Raw genomic sequence first — 17,083 nt, forward strand, 5'->3', positions numbered from 1 at the left:
CGATAGACAATCGCCAATTTTAACAAAAATGTTAATTTCTCACCTCTGCATCTAATAAATCAGAATAAAAACTATATATATATATATTCAAGGAAATCGATTTTTAAACATTTTTACGAAATCACTGTAAACAAGGAAGAATCAAACTAGAAGAAAGAAAAAACGAAGCGACTGAAGCATCAGCAATAACAATTTGCTCTCTTTCTCTTCATCTTATTCTTTCTCAAACACAATGAAAATAAAACTAAAATAACGCCGGTAACGTTTTATTTCTGACAACTATTTAATCGGTCTATTACTGATCAACAAGCTTATATTAGCTTAAATAGAATAAAAAACAATGCTGAATAACTATGAAAGCTGTACGTTAGACAGAAATGAAAGAAATCATTTCTAAAAAATAATCCTTTAATGATAGGCTCATTAGAAGAAAAATGATTTCTCCATGAAACAGATGTTTAACTGACGATAACAGTTTGTTGTTGACTTGTTAAAGTCATTCTATTTATTCAATGTAACCATATATTTTGTTTTAAATAATGAATTAATCTACACACTTTAAATCTCGTCAATATCGTGCCCAATTTAATATTGTGAAATTTAGAAAAATTAACTGATCGAAGTGGAGGTTTATTTAGCTAAGAAAAACAAAATTTATTAAATGATTGCTATAGACGGTATATATATATATATATATATATATATATATGATGCTGAAATACATTTTTTCTTTCGAACTTTTAAAGTCATTTAGGGGGATAGAACTGTGACTGAATTATTGAAACAGAGAATGGTAATTTTTATCACATATAGATGTCTTTACATTAGTTCACTGTGATAATCATTTTCATAGTCCAATCGATTAAAAAATTTAGATAAATTTGTAGATCTAAAACATAGTTTCATTTGAGGAACTGATTTATTTTGGAATAGATCAGTATATTATGGTTCTTTATTAGCTCAAAAATAGTAAATACACTTATGTCCAAACGAATAAAAAATAAACAATTCCAATCGGCTTGGATTTTGAATAGAATCTGGCTTAGAAATAAAGGTTTGATACAGTTCTCACTCCACACAATGTCATTTTCTTCCATGTCATATGATTCTTCCTTAAAATTCTTATGGGATTTATGCGTTCTTCTACATGAAGCTTCATGAGGCAAATAACAGCTGCCATTCCGTTTTCACATTTTGCACAAAAATAAACGTTACTATCTGAATGTTGGTTGGTTTAACAATATTATATAGTTTTGCCAATTGTACTAAGGTTACGTAACAACAGCTAATAATATGACTAGAGAAGCATGTATGAACCTGTTAAATTAAGTGGTTTGTAATCAAGTCGTTATGAAATCACATAAGACTTCCGACTGGATTTTTCTCTTGAGAATGTTTTATCTTTATTCTCTCTCAATAACTTCTCCGTTGTTCTGTATTGCTAAATGAAAAAGTTGTTTAGCAAACCTATAAAACACTTGACAACCAATATTCTCTCAGTCAGAATAAACCATTGAGTGATATATCTTTGTCTATCATAAGTGGAAATCGCTTATACCATACAGTTTTTTTATTATTTGTTGGACATGTAAAAAGATATCCGGGAATCGTAGATATACATATGCTGAAAATAAGAAAAAAACCAGTGACTGTCGTTTACTTCACCATGTAATGCGCCAACATAATGATAATTCCAAGGACGTCATATTAATGGGGTCTCCTGAACTCTTTCAATTATCAGAACATTCTGTCGATTATTCAGAATCTTTAAGAAGTAATATTGTAGAATAAAGACAGCATTTGCTTAACTAGATGAATTATGACCTCACTGGAGTTTTCAAATAATGAATGCAATTCATTTTTGTTGTTTTTCTACACTGTACATTATTTAAAATTCTTGTGAAAAAGTCGAATTCACGCCTATCATAGCCACCAAGCGTTGATTTTAGGGACTTTAAAAATACAAACTTGTTGCAGATTAAAAAAGTATCTTCGAACACGTGAGCGTAAGAGACATTTGTAATAATCTACACGACCGATTCATATTTACAATGACAATGACTGTTAATCTCTATTATAACAACTGAATCTCTTCTAATATCACTTATTTCTGATGGTTTTTCGACTTGTCTTTACTTGAAAGGAGGCGCTACTTGATTTATAATGTAAATTCACTGTTGAATCTCCCATGAGATGTCAGATTTGGTCGATAGGTTGGACTTATCCTCCAAACGTCGAAGCTTTTAAATAAAAGTAGATACTAGTAACGACAATTCAAATGCGTTACAATCAATGTATAACCTGAATCTTTGCAAAGAAGCTTAGAGTCATTTTAAGAATGGAAAGAACCTAGTGGTATTTGTAAAATATCTAGCTATTTCGATATCTCAAAATAAATGACAATGAAACTGAACAGATTTTTAATTTTTTGTTTGAGTTTCACATGTACGATGAGTAGAATTTACAAAGACCCTCAAACGCATTACATTCTTAGGTTTTTTATATAATGCTTTATTAATTACAATCCATTAATTATATGATCAATATAGGAAACAGAAAATCCCTCCAAACAAATGACATGGAATAAAGTTTTCGTACAAATTGATTTGTGGGGATTTTTCATCTATTGGAATTCAATAGAACAAAAAGTAGGTGGTCGTTTTCTTATTTTTTTGTTTTTTCCAAATTCATCAAAAATTGTTATCTATAATCAAATTTAATTAGATTGGGATTCAAGTATTTTGTTATGATTATACATATATATATATATATATATATATATATATATATATATAATACTATAGTTTCATACTTGAGTGACTTCTGAAATGGCCTTGTGAATGTTATGTTCTCTATCAACCAATGATGAAGTAGATGTGGTTAAGAAAAAAATTAAGTCAAAAAATAACTGAATTATTATCTTTAATGGATCCTTTGAATAATGATTCCATTTTAGATAATCGGTTAACAAGTTAAAAATTATTGACTTAATATATTTGCATTTCAGTCAACTTCTACAATTATCCGTGAATCACTAGTTAAAAATTCAAATCACAATAAGTTCAGATCAAATACCTCCACAGTATTAATGTGTATGGTGTTTATTAGTGCAACTTTCTTGGTCAAATGTGCTTATATTGCAGCATTATCACCAGTATTATTCAAAAGGTTATTTTCTAGAGCTTTTCCATCCGTAAAGGTGAAATGATACCAAAAATGAAGATATCTTTCCTAATATGCTATTATTCACCAAGCTGAAACGTAGTTTTGAGATGAGAGTTTGTGAAAACTGTATGGTTTTACGACGTTGACTGACACCGCTTTGAGAATAGTTGAGTCTGTTTGGATTATTTATCAAAGTATTCAAACAGATGCACTTAGTGAATATGTTGAGTTTATCCTGAAAGTAAGTTCCCAGAATTTCATTTCTCCTAAGGTTTCATCAAAGGAATTTTATGTTTAACGTAATATAAGATCTGTTAGAATAATGCACTGTAAAATCCACCTACTGAATATACCGAGCTCATGAAATAGAACAACGCCTCTTTAGATATATCGGCTTTCAAATTAAATCCTGAAATCTGTTAACATAAAGATTAACCCGATATGTTGCCATTTCTAACTCTTGATTTATTTCGTTCTTTCATTTAGGTTGTTACCACAGTGGATCTCATGTATATTGAAGATATTGAAATGTGCACAGATAGTGATGATGTAAGTAATACAATGACATCTTACATTTCATTTGTTGTAAGGCAACTGCTTAGCAATAACTGAGCTAAATTCAGGTATTACGTAACATAAAGCAAAGTCTTTCAAGAGAGTATAATAAAGCAATACAAGGACGATGAACCTCGTCATTTGTTATTTATCTGTTAAAATTAGGAGTATGGCAGCGAAGTAAATTTACTCATTTTGATAATAGTATGTAAAATGACGTGGTGCTAGCTCCTAAAGAGGTTAAAAAAAAACTTGTATCTCTGAAACAACTGAATTTAATCATTTCTAGGAGAGATATATATTGAACTTCAACCAAACTTGTGAGTTCAAAGTCTATACTATCAATATTTATTCAGCGAAACATTAGACCAAAACGTAATCGCACGGGTGATATACTCATTGAACTTGTTATGGCATGAAATTGTTTTTCAAAGTAGTACTTATGAGGAAATAATATTCTGACCAAATTTTTACACGATAATATAAATTTCATTAGTTCTTAAAAGTGGATGGTATCTAGCAGTGAAATCCAGGACGCGCGTTTCGTCCTTTTTGGGACTCGTCATCTAGATGTACCTGCATCTCAGAGTTGGTGTTCACTCCGGGACTTCGAAATGCAGGCACATTCGGCTGACGAGTTCCCAATAGGACGAAACGCGCGTCCAAGATTTTACCCTTAGACACCGTCCATCTTTGCTCATAATGCTTGTGACTAAAGGCAATACTGAGGCAATCCGCACAGGATTTACATATTCTAGTAAGAGACTGATCAGTTGCAGTCCTAAACATCATTGGGAAGATACAAGCAAACAATACCAAGTGACTCCACTAGTTCTTGTACGAAAACAGCAGACAATTTTATCATGAGCTTCAGGAAAATTTATTACCTGACTTGTTAAAAACAACTAGGTAAATTTAGCAATATATAGTGAGTAGTACCTTATTTATATTAAGATAATGAAGCGGTTGTTGAGTACGTATGAGTGGAAATTCCACATCTAGCTGATTTTTCATTTGGATACATATCAACTTTATGCGAGCTTAATAACTTTGAAACACCGTTTCAGTAAGGATTTTAATGAAATACATAAGTGCTGAATGTAGCCCGATGAATATCGCTACAATACAAAGTTTAATGCAACTCGAAAACGTTTCCTGAGAAACAGTTCAGATTACAAAGTGATTTGATTGCATGCAAGTTCGGTCCGAAATTCCACATTTTATCTTCCATATCAGAAGCTACTATTTTAAAAACTACCGAGTTATTACGGCTTCGGTAATATTTTAAAAGTATGCATGTAAAACTGTGAATTATCGTACAACTTGTGGATATTATACCAATTAATTTTAAGGCAATTTAATATATGTACACACTATGCTACTTATGATGGTATTTTGTAAATATCTTCCATAACACATTACATCGAGTCAAATAAATATATATCGTGGCCTTTAAAAGCTCATCTCTTCAAGGTGTAACCTCCATTACATTTAATCCTCACCGTGATTTGATTCACTATCATAATCTGTAACATCACATCAGGAATGAAATACATCCTACCTCAGTGTGAAATTGTGTTGCCATAAACTGTTAATTGTTTGTTAATCGCTTTGATTGATTTATTCGTGCAACAAAATATGCTTAGTAGACCGACACTTCCGAAATGAATATAAAGTGAAATGTACTTATTTGTTGTAAAGAATATTTATTTTATCAGAGCCTATTATTTAAAACTAACTTTTGATTTTACAATACCTTGACAGCTATTTGAATCAATGGAAACTAGTTTCATACGTCTTCAGGTTTCTTCAGAAGGGCTTTTTGAATCTAGAGCAACTATGGCCTACGGAAAATTGCAAAAGGGGATATATGACCATTCCAGTATTGTATTTTTATTAGTCAAAGACAATCCTGAGACTTTAAAAGTAAGTGAATATTATTTCTTTGACAAAGAAAAACTTGAGCATATATTATTAAGGATTATCTTCAAAGAAGTTTTATAAAAGCTATCTGTATGTTAATATGTTGTAGTAAATTGGATAGATCCACGTATATTCTAGGTCCTACGTTGTTAATGACAAAACACCAATTATCTAAAGCCAATTAGCACAAATATAAAGAAACAGATCAAATGTTCTTTTATTCCTGTCTGCTTAATATCTATGGTTATGAATAAAAGAAGTACAATCGAGTGTTCAACTGAAATCATAAACTTCGTTCTCGAAACAAACACCCAATTTTTAAGACAATGCGATAATTTGTACACTAACATTTATTTCTACCAGTGAATTCAGGCAATTTACTCACTTACTATCAAGTGACCGATTTAAGTTTTATTGATCACTTAAGTAGCTAATAATCAGTAGCCGGATACATTTTAACAAGTATGTCTACGCATAAATGTCTCCATGGTAAAGTACATATTTAGGTATCATGTATAGTTTCACCAGTAGTTAACTTAATGAAATTATTCATTTGTCACAGTAATAATAGCTTGGTTGATTTAGATGAACAGGGTAGAAGTTTCTGTCATTGTGACCCATAAAATTGTTTAAACAGAAAAACGATTCAATATTTTTCAAAAAGAGAGAAATTTCATCAGTAATTTTGAAACAAATACGATGAGCTACTTGGATTTCCTATAAGCTGAGTTAACGTAAACTTGATTATGTATGTACCATATTTGCAGAGTAGTAACGAGAATATTCACATAAAAATAAGTACAATGCTCTCATAACAATTTAGTATATAAGCAATAAATTATTACATAGTCTTGAAACTTGTTCAATTAAACGATAGACAATAAATTAAGTTTATATTACGATTTGAGTTTTCACAATATTATTGGTGGTTATAGGTCGCTTCCGAAATCCTTTAAACTACAGTGGCAAATAGTAATTTATGTTTAACTAAAACCTCAGAAAATATCATCAAATGTTCGTTAAAGCAAATACTTTTTATACTAATGAGAAGTAATGTTAAATTCAGCATGGCAATAATTATGTATACGGTAAGGAAAATTAATTGAATTCATCATGACATATTTTATGATATTTCGAGATGTTTACTAACATTATAGATCTCCTTTATTTGTAAGAATGCACTCAATAAGTTATTATGTAACGTAACATAGTACGTGAACGTTATTTTCATAATAAAAACTTAGACATCTTTTGATATACCTCAGAGTATTCAGATTAGATAACGATTTCAAACTTTTATGAACAGTTCACTGTTGGAAATCGTTTAAATCATGAACAGATATCATCACCGAAAGCTAGTAATTTAAGGATCACTGTATTGTTTGATTTCGCGAATCTGTACCGGTAGTCTCTGACCTCTCTTAAGGTTAAAACCATGATAACCTATTAAACAAGAGCAAATAAACTGATGAATTTATATTACCAAAGAGTATTATGTGTAGAAAAAACTATAAATACTTTGATAAAGTGTCAATAAATGGCATCGTTGTAAGAGTGGATTTTTCGCTAATATAGTTTTAAAGAGCTTAATGGTGTAATTAGATTCTTTTGTTCATCCATGGATAAGACAAAACTATTGGTGAAACTCAAATAAATTAACATTTAAACAAGAGACGACTGTTATTTTCTTTGTAATCACGTCAAATTAAATGTTTTATGAGGATAGATGGTATTGTCAGCATCTGTTGCCATTTAGATGTTTATGATCAATTGATGTTAATGCTGTGTGTTCGAAATGAAACCAATGTATTGGTAGAACTACATAATATCCTGCATAAGTCAACGTTTAGCTAATGTATTGTTAATAATGATAAAATTTCATCTTTATTGATGACACAAAAGATTTGTCTTTTTATTCCCGTTGACCAGTTAAGGAAAATAATAAATACTCATAAAGAAGATTAATAACTCGTGTATTCATCAATTCAAAATACATTCAATATGAGTCAGTAAACTTTTGAAGTTTATATAAGATGGATACATATTAAATAATATATCACTATTTGTATAATATTAGAATACCCCCCTTTTCTGCTTTCGTTAATCAATACAGTTGAAGGTAGAACAATTTACTCTTGTTCTTTTCCAATGAAAAAAAGAGTTAGTAACAATGATAATGAATTAATGAAGCAGCTGACTTAAAAAAAGAGTTGATAGGTAGATCACAGGATAAAGTAAAAAGAAAAAGATTAAACTGTTTACAGTTCTTGCTTGTTTGTTTTTTCAATTAAGTGTAACTTACTACTATAACTTTCAATTTCATCCGATTTAAATTGTAATTAAGTTTAGATTAATTAGAATAAAATGAATCAAATTACTAGCTGGAATTGATTATTTCATTTTATTTATAAAGAAAAGATTAATTCATTTAAAAGTTATTGGTTAATTAATTACTAAAGGAATTGCTTTCTGATTGGTTATTCTTAGCATCTTTTGAAATAAATAGAGAATAGGAAGAATAATTTATACTGTTTCTTCAATTGTATATAGTTTGATGAGCTTGAACTTCTGTTTAATTAAATATATCCTAATTTATCTCGGAAAAAAACTAAAACTAAAAACCTATTACATAAGAACTTTCGTCTAAATTAGAGCAAATAGTTCCACAGTATTTGGGCGCCGAGTTTATGTAAGACACTACATTACATTCAGTTATTACTTCTCATTGTATGAATAAGTTGTCAAATGAAGATTCTTCAAAAAAAGTTCACCGTTTTATTTCAATCGCGTCCATAACATTGAAACCTATCTTGTAAGTATTCATAAATATAATCAATGATATGAGACCTTCTCGTGGAAAAAACATTTAATAACATTTTCATCTGTCTAAAATATTTGTTAGGTTACGTTTGACTTAGACTTATGGTTACGTGGTGTAGAGTATAATTAAGAGTGGTAAATGAACAATTATCTTACCATTTAATTTTTATTATCAAAGCTATTTAGCTGCCTGATAAATGGCCACTTACCCAGATCATCCACTAGTGTTTCCTAAATTGCATACATCTAGTTGGGGTTCAAAGTTCTGTTATTTGGAATACTGTTTATGAATATTTACCAAGGCATTCTCTGTAAACCCTTACGACATATGAGTTAGGCAGAACAAAGTAAGCTTCATTATCAATAAATTGTGATTTTCGATATGATACATAAGAACTGCTTGCCATGGGCTAGAATTTCCATTGTTTCATTTTTATTAAAGAAAAACTCCCCAAAAAATGTTTTGTCGACGTCAGCAAATTAACAATTTACTAGGTGAAAATAGAATTATATTTATAAATCTTTCAGTAGTTAAAACCGAATGGTTTTCTCGTTTAGTCTACCAGTCTAGTCAGCAAGTGAATTCAGCCAAAGGGATATTCACCAAGCGCCAAGGTTTTTTGAAACTGTTTCTTTCAAGTATCTCTGACATTTTCAAATTACAATTGGTTAGCAAAACAGTGAATCGCTTATCTCATAGGGAGTTCACATTTTTAACATGCCTCAATCGCTCTCTGATGTAATGATGAAAACCAAACAGATAACAATATGATAAAAACACTAAACAGTATACATGGGTGATTGTTGTTTCATCAATTCAATAAGTTATCAATAATACCAGTTTAACCTGCTACTTTTTACTGGGAAACGATCAATGATATCATTGAATTTGTTTCAGTTATAGCGATTTATTTATTTTTCAAATATCCATTTTATCCCCCTTTAATTTTAAATCGTTGCTTCATTTGAATAACAGATCAAACAAAATGTTCAAAATGTAGTTAACAAAAATACTGTTGTATTCAGACCACTTGTTAATTACAATTGGAATAATGAAAACATTGTAACCACGTCATCAAGTATTAGTGACAACACTTTATCTTTATATTGTTTCTAGTTATGGAAAGATAATCTACTTAGACTAGTATTTACTCATTATCCAACACGTGTTGATTTGGCACCACTGGAATTGCTATGGAAACAGTAAGTTACCTAATTTATTTCAGAGTAAACATTTCAGTCATGAGAGATTCTGAATTCATGCACACCACAATACCTTGTAATCTAGTCTACGGAAAGGTATTTGTAATAATTCTGAAAGCCCTCCAAAGTAATTCATTACAACTAAAGTGAAATCTTATTCAAAGACTTAAATTTTCCCACTACTAAAATTAAAAATTCCGAGTGATCAATTATATTGAAATGTGTAACTCAAGGAAATATGGAAGCGATGAAGTCAAAATGTAAATATGCCACTAAATACTGATCAGTTCGAGTCTTCAATATGAACAGCAGTAAAATTCCAACAGTTGTATAGAACTTCATACATTTTGAGCGAGTTAGTGACTATCCGAATTTAACAGCCTGGTGGATAATTAATTGACATTTGGAGTGATAAATACTAAGTTTGAACCTCAATTTGAATATTAACACTGGGATTTAGATTCATGCACCTGATGCTTCCAAACTGTAATAAAACTGGTAGATTTTGTGCTTCGAAAAATTAATTCTAGTTTTTAGATACTAAGATAAAAAACAAAAATTTTGTGTTTGATAATCAAAACAAACAGAAGTACTTTTATTTTAACCGCTCCGGACTAAGTAGACTAATGACTATTTTAGTTTACTACATTTTTCGTGAAATCATCTTAAATATTTCTTGTTTAGTTGAATGGTTGGTGTAGATTAGTTTCATGTGAAGATAGTAAAATCAATTGTGAAACTATTCAAAACCGTGAGAACCGAACAGCTCTTTGTATATCTAATTCTGGCCAGTGTGCCAGCTTGATCTTTAAGCCTCGTTGTATAACTCCATTATTAAATGTCTGATAAATCTAGAGCACTGGATCAGAGTATAAATAGAGAAATACCGGGCATCTAGTCCCAACTAGTTTTCGTACTCCTTCAGATAATATCAACCTGTAATAGAGTTTACTTTTAAAACATATGAAATGATTTAACCTATAACCAGCTTCGTTAATACATTTGTAAAACAATTGATAATTGACAATAGCAAAAGGTATTACCAAGGCTTAAAATAAATAATTATCGTCACTTTTTGGTAATAAAAGATTTTCACTCCTAATTGTAAATTTTTGGCAAATTTTATAAGGATTTAGTCCTTGCATTTTATCGACTACTCTGAATAATAAATTTTTTTTTCATATATATATAACGTCCAATGACCTTGATTTTTCAGTGTTTTTTTAATAAACTCTTCTATTATCTGGTAGAATTCTGTGACTAATAGATTTCAACCAGGTCAAGAATAAGATAGGTATGATCGGAATCAGGGAATGATGATTATGCAGATCACAAGTTGATTTGGGTTTCAAATGTGAATAATTGTATTCTGACTCATATGTCAAAAGTTTACGAGCTTCCTGAGGAGCTCTAAGCTATTGAGTTCGATCCAAAAACTAGACTGACATATCTATCCATTGCTACTCAGTTAGAAACGGTTGTTTAGCGCAAATCAGTCTGTGATGCAAAACTGTAGATTCAAAGAACTAATTTAGCAGCCAACCACTCAATAAAATTAAATTATTCTTCCATGTTGTACAAGTTTGTATTATTTCACAGTACGTTTTCATTTTCAACCTCTCTTCTCTCCAAACCATTATCGACTAAAATTTTGAGTTCAGCAGATAAAAACTGTAGAATATAATTTCCATCATATTTCTAGTTATCCAATCTAAACTGTGCATACTGTTTTCAACGATTATATCTATTTATTTATATGTGATAACACTGTTTCTCAGATGGACACATTTAATTATTGTTTATTCGAATCTGTCGACATGGAGAAAAACACAGCAGCCAATTCACGATAGAAAGTCTACCATATCAAATTGTTGTATTCTAGCAGCATTTGGATTAGAAGGAAATTTATTGCCAAGTCACAGAAGTTATCTTTCTGAATGTTCACCAATTAATACAGACAATGTCAATATAGACCATAGTAGTAGCAATGCTAACGTAAGTCATTTATATCTAGTTTTCATTTACTTTTTACATGTGAATGATAACATATGGTTTCATGTGAACTAATATGAGGTAACTTCTGTTGTATTTCGAATGATCAACGTTTTCTTTCAGCCTGGTGAAAATAAACAATAAGATTTCGTAAAGTAAATTCAAACTTACTGACTCCCTATATATTTTACAGGTCAGCTTTATCTATATTTTCAGTCTTTGTTATGTTTCCAAAATATTTCCTTATTATCTATTATCACTACAAGTCACACTACACTTCTTGTGATTGCTGATCTCAGTCTTAAATTGCAAGCATTAGATTTGCATATAGTCGCTTATGAAAGTATTTTATAGGTATTTCGTATTGCAGAATTTCATTAAGAACAGAAAAGCATCTGTAGTAAGGGAATATGAATTCATTTACTTTGTTGATCTAATTCAGCTATGTGTAATCAAATACATTTCTATCACTTATTCAGAAATAGCCTGTGCATATCAGTTTCGCGTTCAACAGATTCAAAACTCGCATTCAGAGAAAAGTCTCAAACGTAATTGATTACAAAGGTTACAATTTGATATCTTTGGTAGACTGATTTCGACTAATTCGTCGATTTTTGCTCTCCTCTAAATCTACACACTTTTCTTATGACAATCAATGTATATGAGGCAGGTTGTTAGAAACAGAAGGTGATCTATGAATTAAACAAACTTACGTAACTCTCCTAAATTATTATCTGAATTCATCCAAATTTATATTGAAAAATAATCAAAGAGGACGATCCTAAAGCTTCAACAATTGGACAGTTTGTACTGTTGTCGTATACAATCAGTTGAACAAGATTTGAAATACATTCGTGATATAGTTCATAATTTCCTGTATTATGTTATTCTGTCATGAAAATTATGGCTAATGTTCCAGTGTTTGGTGTCTACAAACTATGTGAATTAATACGTTATACAAAATTCGAGCTATATAAACGTATAACGATTCACGACATATATACCAATATTGAGCACTTATCTTTTTCAGAATCTGGATTGTGGAAAAAAAGAACATCTCTAAAGTTGAAGGGACTGTTGAGATGAAATCTCTTAAATGCAGGTTTTAATGGATACTGATAATAAGCCTCAGTTCATTGTACAACTACATTTTATATATAAGCAATTAATAGCGGATACAGAAAACATTAATTGTCTAAAATAATCAGAGTATGTATTCGAAATAGGAAGTAAAAAAAGGCGATGTTGTCAAGTTTGTTGAGTGTAGTACAGGGTAAAGTGCATGGTTTAGATTCTTTATTAAAGCAAATAAAACCTGTCTTACGTTTTGAATATCTATTGAAGTTTTTATTTTCAGTCATTATCTACCTTAACAAACTCCTGAATTTCTAATTCCATGTTGCTTTTTCTATATCAGATTGAGGAAACTTTGCTAGACAATTTCACATTCGATGTTTTCTTTGATTTATTCATTCATTCTTGGCCTCGAGAAGATATAGCAGAATTATTTTCTGCATAGTAAGTAACCAATTACAATGTGTTTCTTCTTTGCCAGTGTGACGTCTTACATCGAAAATATATTACATCACTACTGTTACTTATCAGAAATCTCGTTCATTTTGTTTAAATCCAATAAACCAATTTTGAGAGCAGGACTTCAAAGTACATGTTTAAGTAAGGGTTCTTCATTTAGAACCTTTTGTGGATCACTCCAAACACTTGAAAAATCGAATTCTCTTTTGAGAAAATAATAATTGCAAAAGTTACGCCAGATTAATGGCATGAACAATTTGATATAAATAGTAACATTATATATATATAGCAAACATGGGACATAAGATTGTTTTAAGTTTACTAGTTCAAAAAATGTTTAGGTAGTACATTTATGACATGTATTACAGCAATGAAATGCGTCAGCAGGGAACTTTTAGTTCTTCATAAGTGGATAGCCTGTTCATTTATGAACGGTGTATTTAAGGTCATTTCCTGCTTCGAAACGAATTAATCATAATCACCTACAACGAGAGAAAATAAAATGGAAACAGAGAGCATGAAACAACAAAACACTGATTACCAAAATATATCCGTCAGGTCTACCATAATGCATGTGTCATGTGGCTCAGTGATATACTTACTGTTCATGTTAGATATTATTCAAATAAGTTAAGGTTGCTAGGGACAGTGTTAACGTAAAGTAAAAACAAGTAGATGGGTTTTACCTGGTAGATTCAGTAATAAGAATGACTAAACATTTAAAGTTCTTATAATCTCATTTGTGGAATAAGATACACTCATAGGTGCTAGGACATTTAATGCATTCTCAGAGGAGCAGTAAGCATTATTACAACAAACAAAGAATGGGAGTGATTTTATCTTACGGATAGACTGTGGTAGATTATTCTGGAGTCTGGGAAATTTACAAGTAAAGTAATTCATATAGAGAGATGATTTGGAATGGGTTTATTTCACTAATAACAAAGAGTTACGGATGTCGTAATGAGAAGTTTCTGCATATTGAATTGCTGGGTTGGATGTAAAGGATAGTTTATTAAGTATTTTGAAGAAAAAGATTAGACTTAGTTTGAGTCTTCTCCCCCATAGAGGGTCGAGTCCAAGTTTATTGCATGTGGAATTATAATTCAACGTACAATATGTCCTAAGAATGCGAAGTGTAAGTTGTCTCTGTACTGACTCCAACCTTAATTTATCATTTATGTGCACACTACTAGAAATAAACGTGTAGTGTTCTAGGAGTCGTCGAACACAAACTTTGTACATCAAAATACGTGATTCATTGTTAAAAAGGTTTCGAGTTATGTAACCCATGAGACGTCGAGACTTGGAAGTCTGTTTCAATATCTGTTCTGTAAACCACAAGTCGTAGGAGTACACAAGTCCTACGTCTACTACTGTATGTAACCTAGATACCACTTCACTATTTGTGGCAAGATCTAAGTTGAATGATGTATCACCGAAGCATATACATCCACATTTAGCTGCACTAAGCTCCAACTGCCATTTTGAGCACCACTGTGCTACCTTGTTAAGCTCCATTCTGATGCAATCTTGAATATTGTTTAGCTCATGTGGAGATAATGAATACACTACTTTAAGATCATCTGCATACAGAAGGGGCTTACCCACACAAAAACATTCACAAATATCCTTGATAAAAACTAAAAAGAACAAAGGGCCTAAGACACTACCTCGTATTACACCACTTCTAACAGGGACAGCGTTCGAAAAGGAAAAGTTAATTTTAACTATTTGATGTCGGTTGCTGAGGAAGGAATCAAACAAACCAAGCAAAGGGTTTTGGACCCCATAAGATGTAAGTTTACCTATGAGAAGTTGGTGGTTGAACATGTCGAAGGCTTTAGAAATATCCAGGTATGGCACTAATACTAGATATTCTTGGCTACGAATAGAATTGACTAAATTAAAGAAGTCAAAGTGACATGTCATACAAGATCGATTTTTATGAAATCCATGTTGCGTATCATTGATAAATTTTTCAGTGAGTAAATAGTTGAAGAGTTCGTCATCAATAGTTTTTTCCACAATCTTAGAGATAACTGGAGTAATATTTATGGGCCGATAATTGTTAATGTCAGTCTTATCTCCAGATTTATAACGTGGTATGATATACGCGGTTTTCCAACATTAAGGGTAAGTACTTGATCCTATAAAGAGAGCAAACAGCTTTAGAAGTGGAAAATCTGGACCACCATATTTGTAAGGAAATGATGAAATCCCGCCTACTCTGTGACCTCTCGAAACCTGAAGGGTATTTATAGCCCTAATAATTTTCAAGCATGTGACGGAGATAAAATTTATTGAGTTACTAGTCACGTACATGACTCTTGAAACAGGGCCATTTAGGAATTCCCAACCATTCGCAAAAATACCACTGAAAGGTCTGCTACAGTTTTAGAGTCGTATATAAAAGTGCTATTATGTAAGATGCACGGTATATCAACATTTTGAGTTGCTTCAACGCGTTTACTGAAGAGGAGAACTAAGGTTTGTACTTTTGAGCTAGTATTAAGTGCTAACAGCTCCTAAATAATGACTCTTGAATTGTGCGTATCTCCAATTTGGTTAAAAATTATTGTTATTTGTGCAATTGCCGTCAAGTCGTTTGACTTAAAATAACGTTTTTGTAAACGTCTTAGTTTAATACGATATTTAGCTGGTACATATAATTCGTAAGGTTTACCAAACCTGTACGTTTTAATTGGTGCACAGGAATCTAGACAAGAGTAAACGATCAAATAGAATTCGTTGTTGGCATCCATGAGACTATTACATGAGAAAAATTCGTACCAGTGAGCGCAAGAGGTCCTAGTCAGCATGCTTATAGTCTCTATATTGGCAGGTTTTTTGGATGGGTCGGTTATAAGAAGGATAGATAGGGAGTGCACAAACTGCTATCTTATGGTCACTGCTTTAAAATTCGTTGTATATACTTGTACATATAGTGGGATGACATCTCTACTAAATATTAGATCAAATATATTATCACCCCTTGTTGGGGTACGAACCAACTGTGACCAGCAGTACAGGTTAAGGATTGACGAAAATTCATCATTGCATGACTGACAACTACCGGTACTCCAGTTAATCCCAGGATAAATGAAATCTCCATTGATAACCTTAGCTTTGAAGTTTAGAGCAGATGTATGTATAAATGCATTGATAATAAGATAATTCACATTATCCGAACTATCAGGAGCTCTGTATATACATCCTAGGAGTGGACTATGATTCAGGGTGATGATTGATATCCAGACCGATTCCGGTAAACTATTCAAGACACTGTCTTCAACTTTATTGGTTGTTAGAGTATCCAAAGCATATATAAGACAACCACTTCCTTGCTTAGTTTCTCTGTCACAGCGATAGAGTCTATCGTTCGGGATATTTAATTCTGGATCAGATACTACTTGATAGCACAATGTTTCAGTGATAAGTATGAAAGAAGGCTTGGTTAGATAAGCTAAGGTTTTCAAGGCTAAATTTTGTTCAGAAGTGAACGTGAGTTAATAAGTAATAAGTTTAAAAAGGAGTATGGAGTGTAAAAAATCGAGAGCATCCCTATCGATGGTATGTGTTCTAGATTTGCCTGGACTATGGTTTAATGTGTTTGCCTGATCGTATGGGTAATTTGTTGAACTTGGCTTGATGGACACTTAAGGCAGGCACCTGCTAGTTGGGGTTGAGTTGGTGGTGTGTAACTTAGTATTCCATCTTGCCCATTGGGAAAGTGATGAGAAGAGTTACATCTCACAGGTTTAATATTTAAAACACTTGAGGGTAACCATGGGGCACTGAGGTCTGTCTAATATTAGGCCTGCTTACACAATGGTTGTAGTGGCCATCTTGTGCGACGTTTGAACGAAGTGTGCCCTTATAACCTCCCCTA

At 31.6% G+C, this 17,083-nt stretch overlaps 1 protein-coding gene across 1 annotated transcript in view; it reads left to right on the forward strand.

The window, feature by feature from the left end:
* Positions 1 to 790: 790 nt before the first annotated feature.
* The window catches only part of Smp_141810 (hypothetical protein), a gene marked incomplete at both ends in the record, with an annotated part of 55,978 nt that continues 39,685 nt past the window's right edge, over positions 791 to 17,083 (forward strand). The window contains 7 exons of the mRNA XM_018788541.1: positions 791 to 793; positions 2,550 to 2,648; positions 3,652 to 3,714; positions 5,485 to 5,646; positions 9,581 to 9,666; positions 11,445 to 11,661; positions 13,076 to 13,176. Coding sequence (XP_018654074.1) covers positions 791 to 793; positions 2,550 to 2,648; positions 3,652 to 3,714; positions 5,485 to 5,646; positions 9,581 to 9,666; positions 11,445 to 11,661; positions 13,076 to 13,176 — 731 coding nt within the window. The remainder of the gene's footprint in view (positions 794 to 2,549; positions 2,649 to 3,651; positions 3,715 to 5,484; positions 5,647 to 9,580; positions 9,667 to 11,444; positions 11,662 to 13,075; positions 13,177 to 17,083) is intronic.

Source organism: Schistosoma mansoni, chromosome W (assembly GCF_000237925.1).
Source record: "Schistosoma mansoni strain Puerto Rico chromosome W, complete genome".
NCBI lineage: Eukaryota > Metazoa > Platyhelminthes > Trematoda > Strigeidida > Schistosomatidae > Schistosoma > Schistosoma mansoni.